The sequence below is a fragment of the Stegastes partitus genome, unplaced genomic scaffold, assembly GCF_000690725.1.
Source record: "Stegastes partitus isolate 25-593 unplaced genomic scaffold, Stegastes_partitus-1.0.2 Scaffold755, whole genome shotgun sequence".
NCBI classification, from domain to species: domain Eukaryota; kingdom Metazoa; phylum Chordata; class Actinopteri; family Pomacentridae; genus Stegastes; species Stegastes partitus.
Genome location: NW_007578486.1, coordinates 1 through 18,818, shown reverse-complemented (window position 1 = coordinate 18,818; position 18,818 = coordinate 1). Strand labels below are relative to the sequence as shown.

The 18,818-nt window shown below is 42.1% G+C and overlaps 2 protein-coding genes across 3 annotated transcripts in view; one reads left to right on the top strand and one right to left on the bottom strand.

The window, feature by feature from the left end:
- The window catches only part of mtrex (Mtr4 exosome RNA helicase), a 29,178-nt gene extending 28,364 nt beyond the window's left edge, over positions 1–814 (top strand). Inside the window, exon 27 of the mRNA XM_008291679.1 lies at positions 289–814. Within this exon, the coding sequence (XP_008289901.1) occupies positions 289–341 (53 nt within the window). The 3' untranslated portion in view covers positions 342–814. The remainder of the gene's footprint in view (positions 1–288) is intronic.
- plpp1a (phospholipid phosphatase 1a) lies at positions 683–17,135 on the bottom strand. 2 transcript variants are annotated; one of them, XM_008291681.1, is made up of 6 exons: positions 16,612–17,135; positions 11,650–11,801; positions 9,496–9,776; positions 5,234–5,291; positions 2,625–2,801; positions 683–2,421 (listed from the first exon to the last, which is right to left on the bottom strand). In XM_008291681.1, the coding sequence occupies exons 1-6, from the start codon at positions 16,667–16,669 to the stop codon at positions 2,302–2,304; spliced, it is 846 nt and encodes a 281-aa protein (XP_008289903.1). In that variant the 5' UTR covers positions 16,670–17,135; the 3' UTR covers positions 683–2,301. The 2 variants fall into 2 exon arrangements, with proteins under 2 accessions (XP_008289903.1, XP_008289902.1); XM_008291680.1 differs by lacking the exon at positions 11,650–11,801 and adding an exon at positions 13,273–13,427 and having other exon boundaries at positions 16,612–17,124.
- Positions 17,136–18,818: the final 1,683 nt, after the last annotated feature.

The window sequence follows — 18,818 nt, the reverse complement described above, 5'->3', positions numbered from 1 at the left end:
GTTGGTTATTTTTAAGGCAGAAGTCACAGCATCAAGCCTCACATAAATACAAGCAGCTGTTTTGTCTTCTTTGAAATAGACGTAAATCTTAAAAGGTATTACTGGCAGATATATGTAAATTAAATCCTACACATTATTCATTTATGATACCGAACATCAAGTCAGTTTTTTTGTTTTCTTGTTTTTTTAAGTGCAATTTATCCAAGTAACAGCAAAACCTCTTTGCTAAATGCTAAAGAAACTTTTAATGAATTGAATAAATGATGAATTTCCTTTGTGTCCCTGCAGGTATAACGAAGATCAAGAGAGACATCGTGTTTGCTGCCAGTCTCTACTTATAGTCGCCTTTAGCTTTGATCCTGATCCACTGATTTCTTAGTCTTTTGTTCTTTAACTGTCACACAGATGTCAAGCTGTGAGCTGTTTGTTCCCAAAACGTTCATTTGGCTTTTAGGTGGAAAATTGTTCTGATCATCACAACATCTTACCTTAACATTAGCGTCCTGCTGACTCGTGTTTCCACTCGTGATGAATGCATCTATGCGGCCAGGACACATTCAACATTCATGCTTTTATTTTGCTTTTTGCTTACATGAGCAAAACGATGCATAATGACAAACTGATAAATCCGACATGCTTCAATTTTATCTGACGACTCTGGACATAATACATCACACTTAGGTTTCATTGATGTTATGGTTATTAAGTAAAATGGCTTTATTTTTCCTTATTTTAAACATTTGTACATATTTGTAACATTTTTTTTTCAATAAAAGTCTGTATGGTGATTTGTTTACATACAGATTATATAAAAGCACGTTGTCTGTTCACTTAATGTTTACATTTGATACACAGGGAGCTGTGATAGCAGCAGCAGCAGCAGTCCAGCAAAGGCAACGCGGGACTTAAAGGCATAGTTTGGATTATTTGAAGTGTTGGAGGTTTGTAGCCACAGTTTATTGCCTAAAGTAGATAGTAGATGGTTCTACTTCAGTCTGAAGAAGCAGACAAGTGTCCCTGCACAGAAGCTCAGCAATGTGCTGCTGAAGACGGTCAGAAAAATGTCTGTTTACGTGTATGCCATATTTGGAATACTTTCCCTGCTGTCATGAGGAACTTGTAGTTTTTGTGGTGGTTTTGCTGTGTTTGAACACATTAGTTCAGATCAGAACTAAAATTCCTGTTTTCGTCAATGGAGTCTGGTGCTTTGATCCCTTCGGTGTAAACCTCAGGTAAATTGTTAACTTAGAGTGATAGAACTCTGTTTCCTGTCTGACAGCAAAGTGAAGCATGGAAATTCTCCAAATATAACCACCTTAAACTAATATTCACATTTTTTAGGTGGCTGCAATATATTCTGATGACCCCGTACTCAGCTGTACACTTCTTAGCTTCTGCACTGGTCCTCCTGTGGGCTTCTCCAAACTAGGAGCAAGCTGACAACCATCCAGTAGGTAAGACACTGACCATGGATATGCACCTGAACTCTACTTCAAAGAACCCAAACTGTCCCTTCAAACTGACAGTCTACCCTGCAACACTCTGACCAAACATGCTACAAGTCAAACATTTTGATTGTAATATTCGGTGAGACAGCTGGAGAGTGAGACTGTAGTTTCCTGGAGTCAGCTGCTGTAGATGAGCAGCACTGCTGTCCTCTGGTCCAGGATCAGCTTTAGCCTCCAGCACAGTGTAGCCTTAAGAAACAAACACTCCTCTTTTGATTAGCCCTTTTATTAACACTGGACCTAAGGCAGCAAAGTCTCAGATTTCTCTTTCTGGGTGCTGGAGATAAAACTGACCCTAAATCAGATCCTCCAGGTGAGGAAAAGCACTAAGCAGGATACATTCACAGGTTTCCAACCCTCCTCTCTCCCAGCAGTGGTCAGACCCTTTAGTGGGTGCATGCAGGCAAGTCTTCCCACCAGCTCAGTAGATCGATACATGCTAAATGGTTCCCGTCCGCTCAGAATCTCTAGCCTCTAACCTACGTCTGCTTCAGTCACTTCAGCGTATCTACAGGGGGTCGGCAGGGCGTCGCACCACTTTCCCTCCAGGCAGAGAACTGGTGGACAAGACAGCAAAAATTACAAAGTCTTACAATTAGGCCTGGTGTGGTTCCAAGAGTTTCTTCTGGGATGCTCAGACATCCAACAGTTTACTCGACATATAATCAAGTACTTCATACTGTAAATCCATGCAGGGTATCGGGTGAGAATTTGCGTGAGATGAAAGGCTAGAGAGCTGGGATCCTGGTGTGCGTTTGGACTGAGCAGAGGTCTCCGCCGCTGCTCGCTTAGCTTAGTTGGGACTCTCAAAGTGGTTTCCATTCGTTGGCGTCTCCTGCAGGGTTGTGTGGGGGATGTCTTCCTCTTTACGGGAATTCGCACGAGGCTTGAAAAAGTCGGACACGAAGAAGACCTGCAGGACAGAATTGAAAATCTGTAAATGAAACTGGGGCTTAACTGTCGGGAACAGTGAAAGGATTAGCTGTGCCCTCTTTTCAAAAGTTAAAAAAAAAGTCAATTTTCTCATCACACTCCCAGAAAGACATGAAATAAGCAAATATCACAAAATGTCAAGTCACTGCTTCCACTGTAAACTCAGATGAGCACATCACTCACCACCAGTATAGCCATGAGGGCACCCTGCAGGAGTCCAGTCAGCACATCGCTCCAGTGATGTTTATAATCGGACACTCTGGACAATCCCGTGAACACCGAGGCAGCAATCAGGAAAAACTGGATGGTTGGTCTGAGGAGTCGCGCCCATTCAGCCTGGAGCCGAGCCTGCAGGTAGAGCTGGGGAAAGGGGAAGAGCTTTTACAATCCAGAGCAGCTGGTCATAATAAACACCAGCCTGTCACTGTCAACCTGTAGTAAGTGTTAGTGTAGTGGGAAGCATTCCTGACACAGCGGTAGGAAAATGAGCTGCACATGACTCAGCACATTTCCACAACACAAGACTAGATCATCAAGAAGGAAAACTGAGGCGCTGCTGTTCACATTTCACCGTCAAACTGACCTTGACCATCCCAAGCAGAATTCATAACTTAAGAAGATGAAGATTTTATGACTTTATGACACAATTAAACACAGCTGACCAGACAAACTTCATTTGCTCGGATTACAAACAGGGCGTGTCCGTTCTTTCCGTTTGCATCAAGGACAAAACGGACGAGCCTAACCGCTTTATCTGGATCTGCGTTTCATATCTTCCTGTACCCCTTTATTTGTGACGCAAATACTGTCGTTTAAAGGGCGTCGGTTTCTCATACTCCCACTTCCAGCGCACTCGGGGGAGAAGAGCTTCCCGCTGGTGCCAGGACTTTGTCCCCGAGTCTATTTTTATCTGCTGCTTGTTGAATGAATCAGCAGCCTCTGAAGTTTATCAAGGATGGACAGTAAAATGGAAAAACTCTGAACAAACAACACTTGGCTGCTGATAAGTGTCACTAGATCATCAAAAGGTGCACAATCTGGAAAGAGGGAGGAAATAGTTTGACATTTTAGGAAGATCATGATCTAATGTTTGCCTGAAGCTACAGCCAGTTAGCTTAGCATAAAGACAAGAGGAAACTGCTAGTCTTCATGTAAGGACATCCACATATTGTTGTTTCTAGACTTTGATCTTTGCACAGCATTTATGGGAGTTTTGTGTCGCTCAGACAGAGAAGCCATCTACCCTGTTCTCTCTGTCAGCCAAAATACAGCTAATGAAGATCGATAACGAGCTCGTATCAGCCCATTAAATTAGGGACCGCAACCAAGAGTCCATTAGGCGGGGCTCGCACTGCAATTTTAACATCCCGACTGATTTTAAAAACGAGGAGAACGTTCACACATATTCGTCTTTCTAAGCTCAGAGCTGCACACACTACAAGAAAACAATCACACACTGCAGGATATTGTTAGGATTATGGTGTCGGAGGGAGCAGTGCACCACCTCGTGATCTCATGGGGACGCAGATGTAAAACAAAAATAGAGACGAGTGCAAGAATTTTGCTTTCACAGTATTAAAACTGAGAACAAAAGCAGAAGGTTATACGAGCCTGGATGAGGAAGGGGTCAGGAAGATGCAGCCAGCACGGTTTGTTCATTTGGTTATAAGGTACGACTTTATCTATGTGGAGCTTATGTTGGCCTCGAGGGTGAGAATATTCAGCAGAGCTTGGCAATAACGCCTGCTGCTCCAAGCAGTAATGTGATGATTATAACCATCCAGATCACAACCGGTAATTATGAAACATGCTCGATATCAGTTTGGCAGGTTTCACACTGGATCTGGAACAAGCAGATTGTCTTTGCCTAACGATGACAAAACTGCTCCACCTGCACTTCTACAGGACAGTGTCTCGTTTCCAGTCTTTCTGCTGAGTGTGTCTGACTGACTGGTGGCTGTAGCTGCATATTGACTGGTTTGGGCCTGTAAAAACAAAAAGCTTCTTCCTCCTGTAAAGGTGAAGTCACTGCTGGAAATATTCCACCATCCAACTTCCATTAAAAGCACAAACTGATGATTTTACGTTTAGCTTTGTCTTTAATGGATGCTTTGGACAGAGTCGAGCTAGCTTCGTCTACAGTTTTTGATGCTAAGCTAACTGCCTGCTATCTGCTTTGACGGACAGATATGAGGGTGGCATCGATCTTCTCTTCTAACTCTTGCCTGTGAGGCAAATCTAACATATAAAACTGCTCCTCTAAAGCTGGACTGACATTTAAATGAATGTCCAGTCAAGGTTACACAGCTACATTTCTCTGTATTGATGGTAGTTTTAAATCTGGTTTCTGTGGCGACAATGCTGCACTGGTAGCGATGTGTTTTATGTTAACCAGTGATGACTGGTGTGCCAGGAGTGAAGAGGGGAGCAGGTGGTGCGATGGAGACGAAGTAAACTACAGCAACTAAGACTATGGTGGAGTTTATTGTGGGAAAAACCAGGGACGTATCCAAGACAAGGTTGTGATGCTCCGGTTAAAATAAGCATCAGAGGACTGATTACAGTCAAGGCCTCGGTCATAAGCAGGCAGTGACAGTGTTTGTGCAATGACTCACTGGTAGACAACAGCTCAGCGCTGCAGGTTTAAGCCGAGGCGATAAATATCAGTAAATCAGCATAGACGCATTTCTTTAATGTTCAAGATCTTGGATGAATGCCAGGTTGTGTAAAATGCCGTTGAACACTTTGTTCCAGTAGATATGATGGCAGATCAATATTTAACTGGTACTTACAGCGAGGAACAACATGCAGTACATGGAAAAGGACGAGTGGCCAGAATAGAAGGACAACCTGCAACACAGAGACAAAAGCATGAATCAACACTGTGGCTTCATCAAACCTGCATCAGTCTAAAATAGCTGCAGTCACTGGAGCGTCCAGTTGTATTAATACGGGCGGTATTATTAGCATCAGTGTCAGTGGTCAGTCCTGGCTCGCTCTGCTGTTACAGTGTTTGTTGCTGTGTGTTTTGGAGACTCCTGAGAAGGATGATGATGGTGGACAGCAGCCCCTCCTCCCCCCACAGCCCCCTGGACTAGTTCCTGTTTATAAAAACGGCGCTGTGGTTTTATACCACGTCGGCAGCAGCAGCTACACACACACACAGTGTAATATTACGGGACACTGGGTAATTTCATGTGCGTTCCTGTCTGACACTTGAAGCGTTGGGCTGCTCTGCTGGTGAGTCTTTGCAGCAGTTTGGACCAACAGCTCGATCTAAGACGCAGCTTATCTGGATACATTTGCAGGTAAATACCAGAAAGATGCGTCTCCTGCCAAGTTACACACAGCAAACCGACTGAACAAACCTGACCCACTGCAGCCGCATACAGAGGTTCTGTCATTGGTTCGGAGTATTTTTAATCCACATAAGCAGCGCGGCTCTGGAAATGTGGTCCAAACTGAAACACCAGTGGATGGATCACAATGAAGCTTTACAACAACATTCATGGTAGCCAGAGGATAGATCACCATCTGATGGGTTTTCTAACACTAAAACACGATGGTGGTAAACAATCTAAATGCTTGTATGTTAGAATTATGACTGTGAGCATGTCGAGGTATCATTTAGAGGACGACTTCTGTCTATTCCAACCTGCTGTATCTCCCATTAATGTGTGTCTAAGGGTCAGGCTAACTACCTCTGTTGTAGAGATTCGTGGAAACAATGAGTCGCACAAAACAGCAAATATTAAAGGTTACTAGTGTGAGTGTTTAGTGTAAAGTCTGATCAATAGTAAACACAAAAGCTAGTCATCCAGAACAACCATTGGCTAACAACAACAGAGATGCAATGATTAATTGATTGGTTATTTGATAATAACAAACTACTTTGATAACTGATTAGTTTTTGTAACTGAAAAAAAAGGTCTAAATTCTTCAGTTCCAGCTTCTTTAATTCAAATATACTCTGGATTCTTTCTTGAATATATATTTGGGTAGTGGAAACTTTAAAACAATATCAGTGATGTCATGTTGGGCTAAAGTAATTGACTAATTGAGAAAATAATAAACAGATTAATTGGCAATAAAAATGACTGCTAGTTGCAGCTTTAATCTCAAATAAGGATTACTTCCTGGCTATATGCTTTGCCAATAAACATTGTTTTGTGCAACTTATTGTTGGTCACTGATGGTGCAGAATACAAAGTTGGCCTGATACATAGAACCACATTATTGGGAAATGCGTCAGGTTGACATAAGCCTGAATTTTCCTTAAAGTTTAATGTAATAATTTTGCCCCTTAGAACATGAAAGACAAATTTAAGGATGAAAGTGCTTCTGAAAATATAATGCATCCATCAGTGTTTTATCTAATTGTTCTCAACAGACTCGTCTTATTAATTAACAGTCCAAAATGTCACATAGTCAAAGTGTAGTAATCTGGGAGACATCTTGAAGTTGCTGGTTTTCTCCAGCCAACAGTCCAAGACCCAAAGATACTGAATCTACAAGATAAAAAGAGAAAATGCCTCAAACTGAAAAGCTCAAATGCGTGTATGTTTTTGAAAGTAACTGATAAATGACACGATCATCATCATCACCATTACAGGTAATCTATTAATTAGCTAATCCCAGCACCAACACTGACACTTAACACAGGCCTCTGTAACAAGACCCAGCTGGCGAATGCAATAATAATGCTGACCTCTATGCATTCACGGTGCAGCACATTAAAACTGCAGGATCCTGCTCTACTCTGTCTACTTCAATCCTGTTCATCAGGAATAGGACTAAAGTTTCTCATCTCACAAATTAATATTTTCACCATGTGCTCATTTAAACAAACACTGACGGTAGACGTCGTCTGTCAGGAGGGAAGTTAACCTGAGGTGAGACGGAATCAAATTACTGTAAGATGATCTTGAACAGACCACACCGTCCTGCTCTCCTGCTGCGCTCATTAGAGTCCAGCAGACATCCCAAACACACACGGCAGCTGGAAATATAATGTGTCCTGACGTTAATCTTAAAAGCCCTGGATATCTGCCGAGCATCACCGGATCCTTCTCTTGGCTGGATGATGAATGTTTGCAGCCTTATGCTCCATTAAAAAAAAAAAAAAATAAGCAGACTGCAGAGTAGTAACAGGGCTCCAGGAAGCCATAGAGCACCACACCCCGGTAAATACGGAGCAGATAACCCAGAGGAGGGCGAGAGGTGGGTGGGCACGTTTAGTCTCGGCTCTCAGGCTCAAAGGCTGCAGCTCAGGATAAATGTCAGGGACAGGAAACCTGCACGTATTAAAGTTAGGCAGAATGAAAGAATAGAAAGCTCCGTGCAGCCTATAATAACCAAAGTGATCCTCTGTGGTTGTGCTTGCATCAGAATGAGCGGAGGATATCCTCTCCTCCCTCTACTCTTCCTTCTGCTCGGAGCTGATAAGAGACGGAGACTTTAATGAAAACAAGCTTCACATTCTTGCGTTGTGACTCAGCGTAAGAGACGCACAACTGCCTCACACTGCACCTCAGTGAACACACGACCACATGTCATTACATTACATGTCTTTACTACTGATAAACACTAAATCTTTCACAACGAACTTTTTGTCATTAATGTTTTCAGCTTTAACATTTGGAAAGTCTAACAGCTCTTAAACCCTCCAGTACACAAAATATGGCAGGTTTAAAGCAACGGCTACAAAAAAAATTCCAAAATTACACAATTTACACAGCTGGAAAGTGTAAGAACAGAAAGAACTGACAAATGTTCAACTTTCCCACATTCACTGAACTACTCATCAGTGACTTAAGTTCCACTGGGAAGCAAACCTAAGCTTCAAAATTGTGATATTTCATCAAAACGGCATGACTCTACATGTCTCATTTAGAAATTCTGTGCTTCTCTGCACAAGTGAAGAGCTGTTAGTGACTCAGCTGCAAACAACAGTCATGTGTTGGCAGCTCTACGGGCTGTGTGGAGCAGATGTAAGTAGTAAAAAACCTATTCTATGTAGAGTCACCATGTTTTTCCCCAGTATTTGTAACACCTGTGGGTGTTGTACATGCTTGTTCCAGTTTTTCCTCTTCGTTTTGATAAAATAAACAAAAAAAAATCTACCTAGTTTTTTTCTTTTTATATTATTTATGGTATTGTAACTTTGTCATATTGCTCATAGGACCTTTCTGAGTTCTCTCTACTTCCAGTCATGGTTGTGCTGTTTCCTTAGAGGTGTTCGTCTTTCTAGTGCAGTGAAAATGTGACGGGAACAAAAACAGAAACTGCTTGGAGCTCAGAGAATTCTGAATCATGATCGTCTCGTGACTGTGAAAACACTTATTTATGTGGAACAGCAAACAACACAATGCTAACTGATTTAATAGTGGAAAAAACCAAACACATCAACCCTGGAAGTCTGGAATAAATGCTCATAAATGTTTGTTATCTATGAAACTCAATGTAACGTGTTTATCTCTTACAAGAGATGTCGAAAACTGGAAGAGACACTGCTCTGTTTGCTTTATCATCCTTCGCTGTTCTTACAGATTGTAGATGCATTTTTTTCCCAGGTGTAATCTTGAGAGCTGTAATAAAACCCTCAACAGCTGCTGGATCAAATGGAAAAAGAGCAATTGCACAATTAATGCCGTTTAATGACACATTTAACCTTTGCTCTTTGTGTTTACACCATCAGCATGTTACAAAACAACGGAGACCCAGATTTCAGTAATCGCTTAAACAGCAAAACAAGAACCTGGAGAGCCGCAAGTTTAATTGAGGACATTTGAAATCATGAACAAATTCAAGGTGAAGTCATCCAGGGATGCACGAAAGCACTCTCATCTAATTGAGTGATTTATTTTGAGGTTTCATTTAACAAACAGCCCAAAAAGCCACAAATCTTCAAATTTGAGAGGCTGGAACTGATACAATTCTGGCATTTTGTTTGATTATGGCACTTCATTTTCTGTCCATCAGCCAATCAATTCATCGCTGCAGTTCTACTTAATCAGAGTTCTTCAAAACAAAGAGGGTTTTGAGCAGCACCTACCTGCCCTCATTGACCATCGTTGCGTCTCCCTGGCAGGTGAACGATTCGATGTACGCCCCCGACGAGCAGTTGACGAGCTTCCAGTCGGGTTTGCACACATCCAGGAAGTGCGGCCTGAGGCGGCCGATGGAGTACTTGGCGATGTCCGTCAGAGACTGGCTCATGGCGGCGCCGAAGAGGAAGGTGCCGACAGCTTTGTAAACACAGGCAACGTAGCTGCCGAACGACGACTTGGATTTGAGGCGGTTTAGGTAAACTAAAAGGCACTCGCCAAAGATCATCTGCGGGAGGGGAGGAAGGGACACGGAGTTAGAGGTTTGTACAGAAAATATGAGACGTCAGATTCAAATTGAAGATGCAGCTGAATGAACAACTCCAGAGCCAGAAATATTTCCTAAATCCAACATCACTCACTGGGTTGGAAATAAGAATACATTTTGTTTGGGCCAATTTCATACAAGGTTCTTGTCTGTGTTGCAACCAAACTGTGTTTAAAGCGATAGTTGGGCTTTTTAGGATATGTGATTATTCACTTTCCACATTACAATTAGATAAGCTGTTCTTCTCTCTTTACATGTATTAAACTACAACCAGCACACAGCTTAGCTTAGCATGAAGACTGGAAACAGGGAAACAGCTAGCCTGGCTCTGTCTCTCTGCTACAGACTAACTTCTTACATCATTTGCACTGGCACATCGAACTGTGCACCCAAAACGTTCACCCACATTTTGCTGCTGAGGATAAGGTGATGGGTGGCACAGTGTGACTGATAGGCATGGAAACACTGATGCAGTTAGAGAGGGAACATGTATCCCAGGTTGTTTCTTGAAGCTACAAGTTACTGATTGTTCTAAAACACCTCATGTGATTCGACAGAGGCTACAGTTCAAAGAATTTCATTAAACGCCTCACGTGCTGCGAGAGGTCTGAGCACAGAGAAGCCTCTAGTCTCCTCTTAGGTTCAGAGATGCAAACAAGTTTTAGTCACAGCTCTGTGACTCAAAATGAGTCTGAAAAGAGTGAAATAAGGTGTCTTATGTCCAAGTTACTCAAGCTGCAGGTGGTCAGCTATAGACAAAACTGCTAAAGGAGAACCAGTGCAAGTAATGACATTTTTAAGTTGCACTTCACAGATCTATGGTCTATGGAATTACAGGAACTACTGAACAATAAAGTTGGATTTTGATAAATTCAGACAGAGCCAGGCTGACCCTTTGTTTCCAGTCTTAATGCTAAGCTAAGCTAATCCTCTGGTGTAGCTTCTTATGTAATGAGTTCAAGTAGAGTGATATCAATATTTCAAAGTATTTTTCTGCAAAATGTTAGCTCTGAGTTCTCATTTATGTCACAGTTCTGAGACAATCAGGGCCACAAGAGGATGTCCACTTAGTATAGGAAACAATCCTAAGTTAGGTTGATCTAGAAGTCTGAATTAAAGCCAGCTTCCTAATAATCTTATAAGTGAGGTGTTTGTATGTTTGAGCTTGAGTGACTAACAGCTAACTCCTGTTGTGGTTTAGCGTACTTTGCAACATTGCAACAGGCCGAGGTGGTTTAAAGTCTTCTGTTGATGGATTCATACTAATGCTGACCTGATACTGGAGATTTAAAAGGTGTCACTAGAAGAACTGAACTTCTGACTGTTGATGGGTCAACAAGGATAAAAAGGGACAGCTGCTTTATTTCTATTTACTGCAGTTAAAGATGTTGTGTGAAATGAGTTCTTCACTTATTAGGATAAAACCTACTCTATAGAGGCTTTAAAAATAAAACTACTGTTTATTTTGGTAGATTCAGCAGCTGCTGATCTAAGATAACTACTGGACTCTTTGTGAAGAGTTTCACGTTTGTCATGTTCTTTTTTGTAGCTGGAGATTTGCTTAGGGATGGTAAGTTTCAAAATAAAAGTCTGCCTCAGCTTCAAATGTTAGAGCTTTGAAAGCTTTTTTTCAAACCATGCTGCTAACAAGCTGGTTAATGGTGGCTGCGGACAAAACAACATGCACACAATAGTGCAAAAACACTGCATTTAGGAGGAAGGATTTAGGAGGAAGGTGTGTAAGTAGATGAAGGTAGACACCAATTACAAAAAGCAGGAAGAAAAAAAAGAAAAACAGAAGGGAACCGTTACAAAACAAAGCAGGTACACTTACAGTGAGGACAGTGACGGGAATCATAACACCTCCTAATAACTGATAGGAAATGGTGTCCTCTTTATAGGGGTACTTGATCGTATCATCATTACAGAAAAAGCCCCGGCGGAAAGGCCTGTGCTGTGCAGTGAGTATTGCAAATGGGAGTCCAGCTAGCAGAGAAGCAATGAGAGAGAAAAGAATACAGGTTACTAGATGCCGGTAGGACGTCTACCCATGATGCAACAGTGTGTGCCCGTGCAAAGCAGGAGGCAGCGGCCAGGTGAGAGAGTCTCTGCAGCCGGGCGGCGGCGTCCTCGCCAGCTTTCAGAAAACGCTGTTAATGGTTAAAGTGTTGGCATGGCAACAGAGAGTTAGACGCCGATCAGAAGTGGATGTTAATGGAGTAAAGTCCCACACCTTAGAGCACACAAAAACAACATTTATGAGCAGGTTAGTGAGCGACTGGCAAGCGCGTCTCCGTGACTTTCTCTTTAGAACTGTCCGGTGCAGTAAGGATTGGGTTTCCAGATGGGCTTCTGTGACATGAAAAGCTCTGGTTACACTTTCTCTAAAGTTACTCATTGTTACTTTAATATCTCTCTTTATGGCAAAGGTTTCTCTTCCTCAAAAGTTCCAGCTTCAAGTTACCACATATTCTCCCACTTCCTATAAACGCACACTGAACTACGAAGTGGGTCATAAAAGGAAAAAATTACTACAACAACGTTACACAAAAGCTCTTGAGGTTATGACTACTCGTGATACATAAAAGACACAAGAGATAAATCACTGATAACATAAAAGTAACACAAGGCAGACACACACACACACACACTCGTACATCCTGCCTCCGTTATTCTCCAAAAGCACTCGCTCTGATCCAAAGAGCGTTCCAGCTATTTTAAGGCCTCGAGGACGCAGCCTTCATGTCTGTTGCACTGATTAACAACAGTAATAAAACGTTCACCCAACAGATAATTCAATGAAAAGCCAAAAAAATTAAATTAAAGATTAAATGCCTGGCCTTACTCTGTAGTATCTAGATTTAGACTAATCGATTAATTTGTGGTTTGGGTCTTTTATACTAGATTGTCTGTTCCTCTGGAGTTGAGAGCTCCTCACAGAACAGATGTAAAGAAAACTAAACACTGACTTACGTTGGTAAAAGAAACACTCAAGGACTTTTTTGGGGGTGTTTGCGTGCAAAATGGATTCAAAGTTTTCTCTGAGGTTGATGTATTTTAAATCTGCTGTGTTTAAGTGGACATCCTCTTTAGCCTGTACGAGTAGCAGAACTTCATATCACAGCTGTGCCGTGGCTGTAGCACCAAACACAGAACTTTATCTAGAAGATATCCTACATGAAGCTCTGGATGTTCATTCTCTGATGTGCTGCTCTATCACACACCTTTGTCACCACAGATATGTTGACTTGCCACAGCAGCAAAACGACCCAGTGACTATAACATCTGCTTTCCATGTAGGTGTGGCAGTGAACTACTTTACGTCACTCTGTGAACTAGAGGTGAGGCCACGGCACACCTTTACCCACATGCTTGCCCATGTGCTCAACAATTCAACATATTTGTGGTGAAACAGGTTGTGTGTGAGCCGAACCTGCCTGGAGCGACTCCTACTTACGCAGCTAATGGGCAGGGTGAAGCCCACAGTGTAGAGCACCGTGGAGGTGACTGTGCTGTGGTGGAAAGGATACCTGATGCTGTCATCGTTACAGAAAAAGCCCCTCTGGTAGGGGCGGATCTTACCCAGGTTAAAGGCTGCCAGGGGCAGACCTCCTGTGGAGGGAGAGATTAGCAGGAATTATCACAGAGGAGAGAGTGAAGGTGCTGAAACAAAGTGTGGAGGCCTTCAGGAGGAAGACAAGTTCTCAAGTTAGAGGACAATTGTGTTCATCAGCATCCATACAAACTCCACAAATGCAAAACAAACATTAAGGGTTTAAAATCCTACTTACAGAAATGAAATGTTCAAGCACAACAGCGTCCTAATTTATTCTGTGTTTACCTGCTGTCATCAAATTTCATGAAAAGAGCAAAACCAACAATGTATTCATCTTCAAAAGCCGCTCACTTCATTATTAGAACAGTAAACTATTTGTCACCAGCAACTAGACGCTGTATTTTTAGCACATGTTCCTCCTCTCCAACAAAGGCATAGCTCAAGGCTACAGCAGCAACTGAAATATTATCGAAATTGCAACATGAATGAGAGCAACGTCGAAATCTTTGAATCGAGGCCAAATGTGTCACAGGATACCGTCTTAATGAATCACTATGGCGCTACAGAGATGACCTCGACCTATAAATAACACTCAGAACACGCAGAAAAAAGGGAACTTGCTTGTTCGCTACTGATGGCAGCAAAATCACGTGCTTTGTTTTAAATGTTTTGAGTATTGCTACTGAAAACTGCCATTACTATCACAATATCTATCAGGATTTTTTTTGTTTGGTTTTGTTGCGTTGTTTTTTTGTTGGGGACTATTTTCAGCTGCAGATTATTTCACAATAAGTGCATTAGTGATTATATATGACAGCAGGATGATGTGTGTGCGACTGCTTTAAATGGATTAAAGTACCTGTTTGTGTTAATAAAAGGAACGCCTCAGGCAACGGGGCTCCCTCGAGTGTTTCGGCAGTTTTCGGACAACAACGTAAACTGAATCAGGCTTTGGCAAAACAAGAAACACTTGTTAGTTGGATGGTTTAATTGTTGGTCGCTCTTTTCATGAGATTAGATAAGAAAAACATCCTTCAAGCTGGAGCCTCAAAAATGTGCATTACTGAGCTCAGCCAGATTCTCTACAACATGATGTTTGAAAGAGCAGAAACACCAGTGACTTAATGTCACCAAATGCCTGCCTGGAGTCATCCTGGTGTGAGGGGAGCTGTGGACTTAGCTAAGCACTCCCTACAGATAAAATACCATAAAGATAACAGATTATGCTAATTGGTTGTGACAGTCCAAAGTCTGGATGTAATGCCGCTGTCGTTTCTCTGACTGTTTGGCCGGTTTAGCCCATTGTAGAGCGAAGAGAAAAGACGCAGTCAGTCATCCATTCGAGCAGAAAGTGGAGCTCTGCTATTGATGCACATTGACAAGCCACAAATGGAAGAACACGCACAAACAGGGAACACGGCACGCTGATAAACCACCATCCAGTGAGCTGCTCCTTAGCCGTGTCTGGTATTTTGTGTTCAGTGTGCCGTTTCTGCAGCTGCCGCCGCCCTCAGCTGATGGGCTCCAGCAGCTGGAGACGCCACTCAGACCAGCAGCGGGACAATTCCTCACCGCAGCAAGCAGCCGCGTTACACTTTAACTTGTTGCCATTGACACAACAAGGAGCTTCCCAACACAAACACAAAGACTGAGAGTCAACGCCGGTTCTCTTCCTGCTGCAGTAAACATGCTATTAACCAGATAACATAACGCAAAACAGGACGAATGCTGTGTAGTTGAACAAATCTTGCATTCTTATGAAGTGGACCCTGCTTCATGCATTGCTGGCATTGAGGCATGACTGCTGGTACGTCTGCAGACAGACTCTGACAGATGCCTGCTGGTAGTAATTCAAAAACTATTAGTCTGCTTCATTCAGAAGGACAAACCCAAACAGGACACTGTACAGCCATACTCCCTGTAAACAAATCTCTTACGAAATTACAGTTATGCAATGTAGCACCAACCCGTAGCCCTGGGTGGTCAATAATATTTAAAGGGGAAATTAGCCTCTTCTCAAAAGCTTGTTTTTGGCTCATCGTTGGTGGACGGTTGAGGTTCATTGTGCTGTCAAACACTAAAAGGCTGCTCAGCTTCCTCTCAGTTTGACCGACTACTACGAAGGCCAATAAAACCAAACAACTGACAATCGTTTGGGATTTTTCAATGAGTCAGAAGCAGCAGTTGTTAGTTTGCTCCACTGAATACAGTCACCTTTGTGGGAAGAAAGCAGATCATTAATCCAAACTCAACTGCAACCAACAATCATTGCCATTGTTTATTATTCCATCCATTACTTTCTCAAACAACCGATTTGTTGTTTGACCTCTAAAATGTCAGAAAATGGTGAAAAATGACAGATCTCGGGGCCCAAAGTGACTTAAATGTTTTGTTTTGTCCACAAACCCAAAGATACTCAGTTGACCGCCACGTAAAGAAGCTAGAATCAGACTTTTTTTCTTTAAAAAATTACTCAAACTGATATTTGACTATCTAAATAACACAACAATCAGCAGCTAAGTGATTAATCATTGCAGCTCTGGGCAGATGCTGCAGGACTGTGTGAGGAAACCATGAGTCATGGCAGAAATCAATCATTCCTAATCAAGTCTAAGACACAAAAAAGCCCCTGAGACAACCCCGGTGCCTACAGAGTGAATCAGAACAGCCCTGCCAGCTCTTCTATGCAAATATAAGGCTTGCTGAGAAAACTGCAGCGAGCTGAAACACTTAGAAACTCTGCCTATGACTGTACAGGACAGCTTCAGACCTGCTTTATGGCTGCTTCAGATCTTCCGAGGGGGCATGTGTGGCTACATGTGCCAGGAAACTAACAGAGGCAGCAAGTGTTGTGGTTAGAAAGTGTTTCTCTTCTTCAATTGTATGGTTTAAATCGGTTAATAAGACAAGCATGTGGCCTGCATAGACTACAATCATGCCCATGTGAGGGAATGGCACAACATGTAAAACAATCAATAATACAATATTAAAGGCAAGGATTGGTATTGATACCCTGCATCTGATGATTGGTTTTAACAAAATAAAAGCATCACATACATGAACCAGCATTAAGAGGTTAATTAAAGTGAAGCTCTCCCTCCACTCCCTTCACGTGATGGCAAACTGCTCAATATCCCAACACTGGATTATATCGGCTCACAAATCCGCTTATCACAGAAAAAAAAAAACAGTCCACAGCATTAAAAAAAAAACAAAAATAAAATGCGTTTAAAGACATACCCAGAACCAGACAGACTACATCGAGCAGCACAAAGGGGATCCCTCTGGTCTCAAACATGTTGCCTCTCGTCCGTCTCGGTGTCGAGTCTCTGTCTGCTGCTGCTGCTGCTGCTCGGTAATAAAACAGCAGCGGGACGATGCTCCTCCTCGGGACGTCGCTGCTGCTGCTGCTGCTGCTTCCTCCGCTTCAACAAAACAAACCCAGCAGCAGCAGAAGGTTTCAAAAAAAAAAAAAAAAAAAGGCTCAGTAAACGCCCAAGTCAGAAACAAATAGATGAGCGTCCGGTCCGCAGCAGCAGCTCATATCAGGAGCAGAAACCCGCCTTGTACTGCTTGTTGTTGTTGTTGTTGTTGTTGGCCTACAGCCGCTCCGGAGACTCACATCACCAAGAAAACGCTTCAAGAGGAATTTGCATCGAACCAACAGCCGCCGTGACGGAGGCCCGGTCTGCTGGACGGACACCTGCCGCCGTTTATAGCCCCTGAAACACGAGCCGACGTCGGAGCCGAAGAGTCCCGAAGCTGACCGCAGCGGCAGGCCCCGGTGCTGCGTTCAGGGCCCAGCCGTAATGTCGGAAATACGACGCAGTTCGTGGCGCGTTTACAGCACCAGTGGGCAGAGTGGGGGCAAACACACAAATATGAAAAATACCCCATCGATGATTATAGTCGTCCTCAAATGTAATCATACCCTCCCATTAAAGAAGGAAGAAAACAGCTGTCACTGAAATAAGTTGAAATTGACAAACGTGATTAATGAAAATCATGACATTCCTTTTGAATTGTGGTTCAACAAATATATTTTAAAAAAACAAACACACACACACACACACACACACACACACACACACAAGAAAGCAAGCATGATGGGACGTAAACTAACATTTTCTTGAACAACCCTTTGAGCCAATCACTGCAATCAAGTATTTCTGTAACTCTCCATCAGACTTCTGCACCTGTTGACCTCCTGACCAGATCCTTGCTTGTGTTGTATCTGCTCTCAGATGTTCGTCGCTTTGGATAAAAGCGTCTGCTAAATAAAATTGTAGAATTGTAGGTATTCTGATTTTGGCCCACTGCTCATCAGCAAAGTGCTCTAATTTGTCCAGGACAGATTTGTTTGTTTTTTAAAAATTATTCTTTTCAACCACAATTCAAAAGCAATGTCGTATTTCGCTAAATTGTAATTTAACAAATTTTAATTTATTATTACTTTTTTCAGTTTCCAGTTATTTGAGCGACTATTGGGAATTTTGCCTTTTCTTTAATGGGAATAAATTTGAGGATGACTGTAGGAGTTCACCAAACCTGTTCATATGGTGCAATAAATTTGTCTGTGGTATCATGTTTTATTTCTGCCGTGGCAGTGCAATGGTGGTTTTTCAGTATTGATTTATGTATTTTTTAGGCCTGTTGTGCAATCTGAAACAGTTTCTAATTTTATTTATTCAGGTTCCCGTCTTTGCCTTTTACCACTTCAAGGTTTCTCTGTTTTTTCTCTTTTTTTTTTAGAGCTGGTAAACCACCGAGTGCTTCTAAATTTTGGTGTAAGATAAATTAAAAATATCAACTACTTGATGCTGATTGTCGCCAACTGACGCCTTTACACAAAGTAAATGTTACTTTAACCAATACAGTCTAGTTACTTAAATATAAGATTAACTTTAAGTTCAAATGTTGATGACTTTAACTGCAACATCAGTGTTAGATAACATTTACACCCATTTAAAACAGCTGCAGAAATTTAAAACACATTTAGAATGGACGAATCCTGACAGTTCACAGTCACAGAGATCAAAACCTGTAAAAGTATGGAAAATTGTACCGTGAAACTACTTCACCGCTAAATAACTAATAATAATCTGACCACATCTGTTAACTGTAGCACACTAAACACTGATAATTATGTTGCTAGACTGATCGTAGCTACGGCAACTTACAATATAACAAACTCCACATTGTTACTAAAAGTTATATTTTACATATATAACTCCACTTGTAAGACATGATAATGTTACATGTGGTGCATTAAATGAATTATCAGTAATAATTAATGCTGTCATGTACACTGACAACTAAGAGAAAGGTCCGTCAGCAGTATGTTAGCTCGCTGACGCCATCTAGAGACATGGAGGTACAGCTACACGAATAAAACATTACATAGACGCTGATGAAAGCCAGAAAATAACCCTAGGCTATTTAGGGTC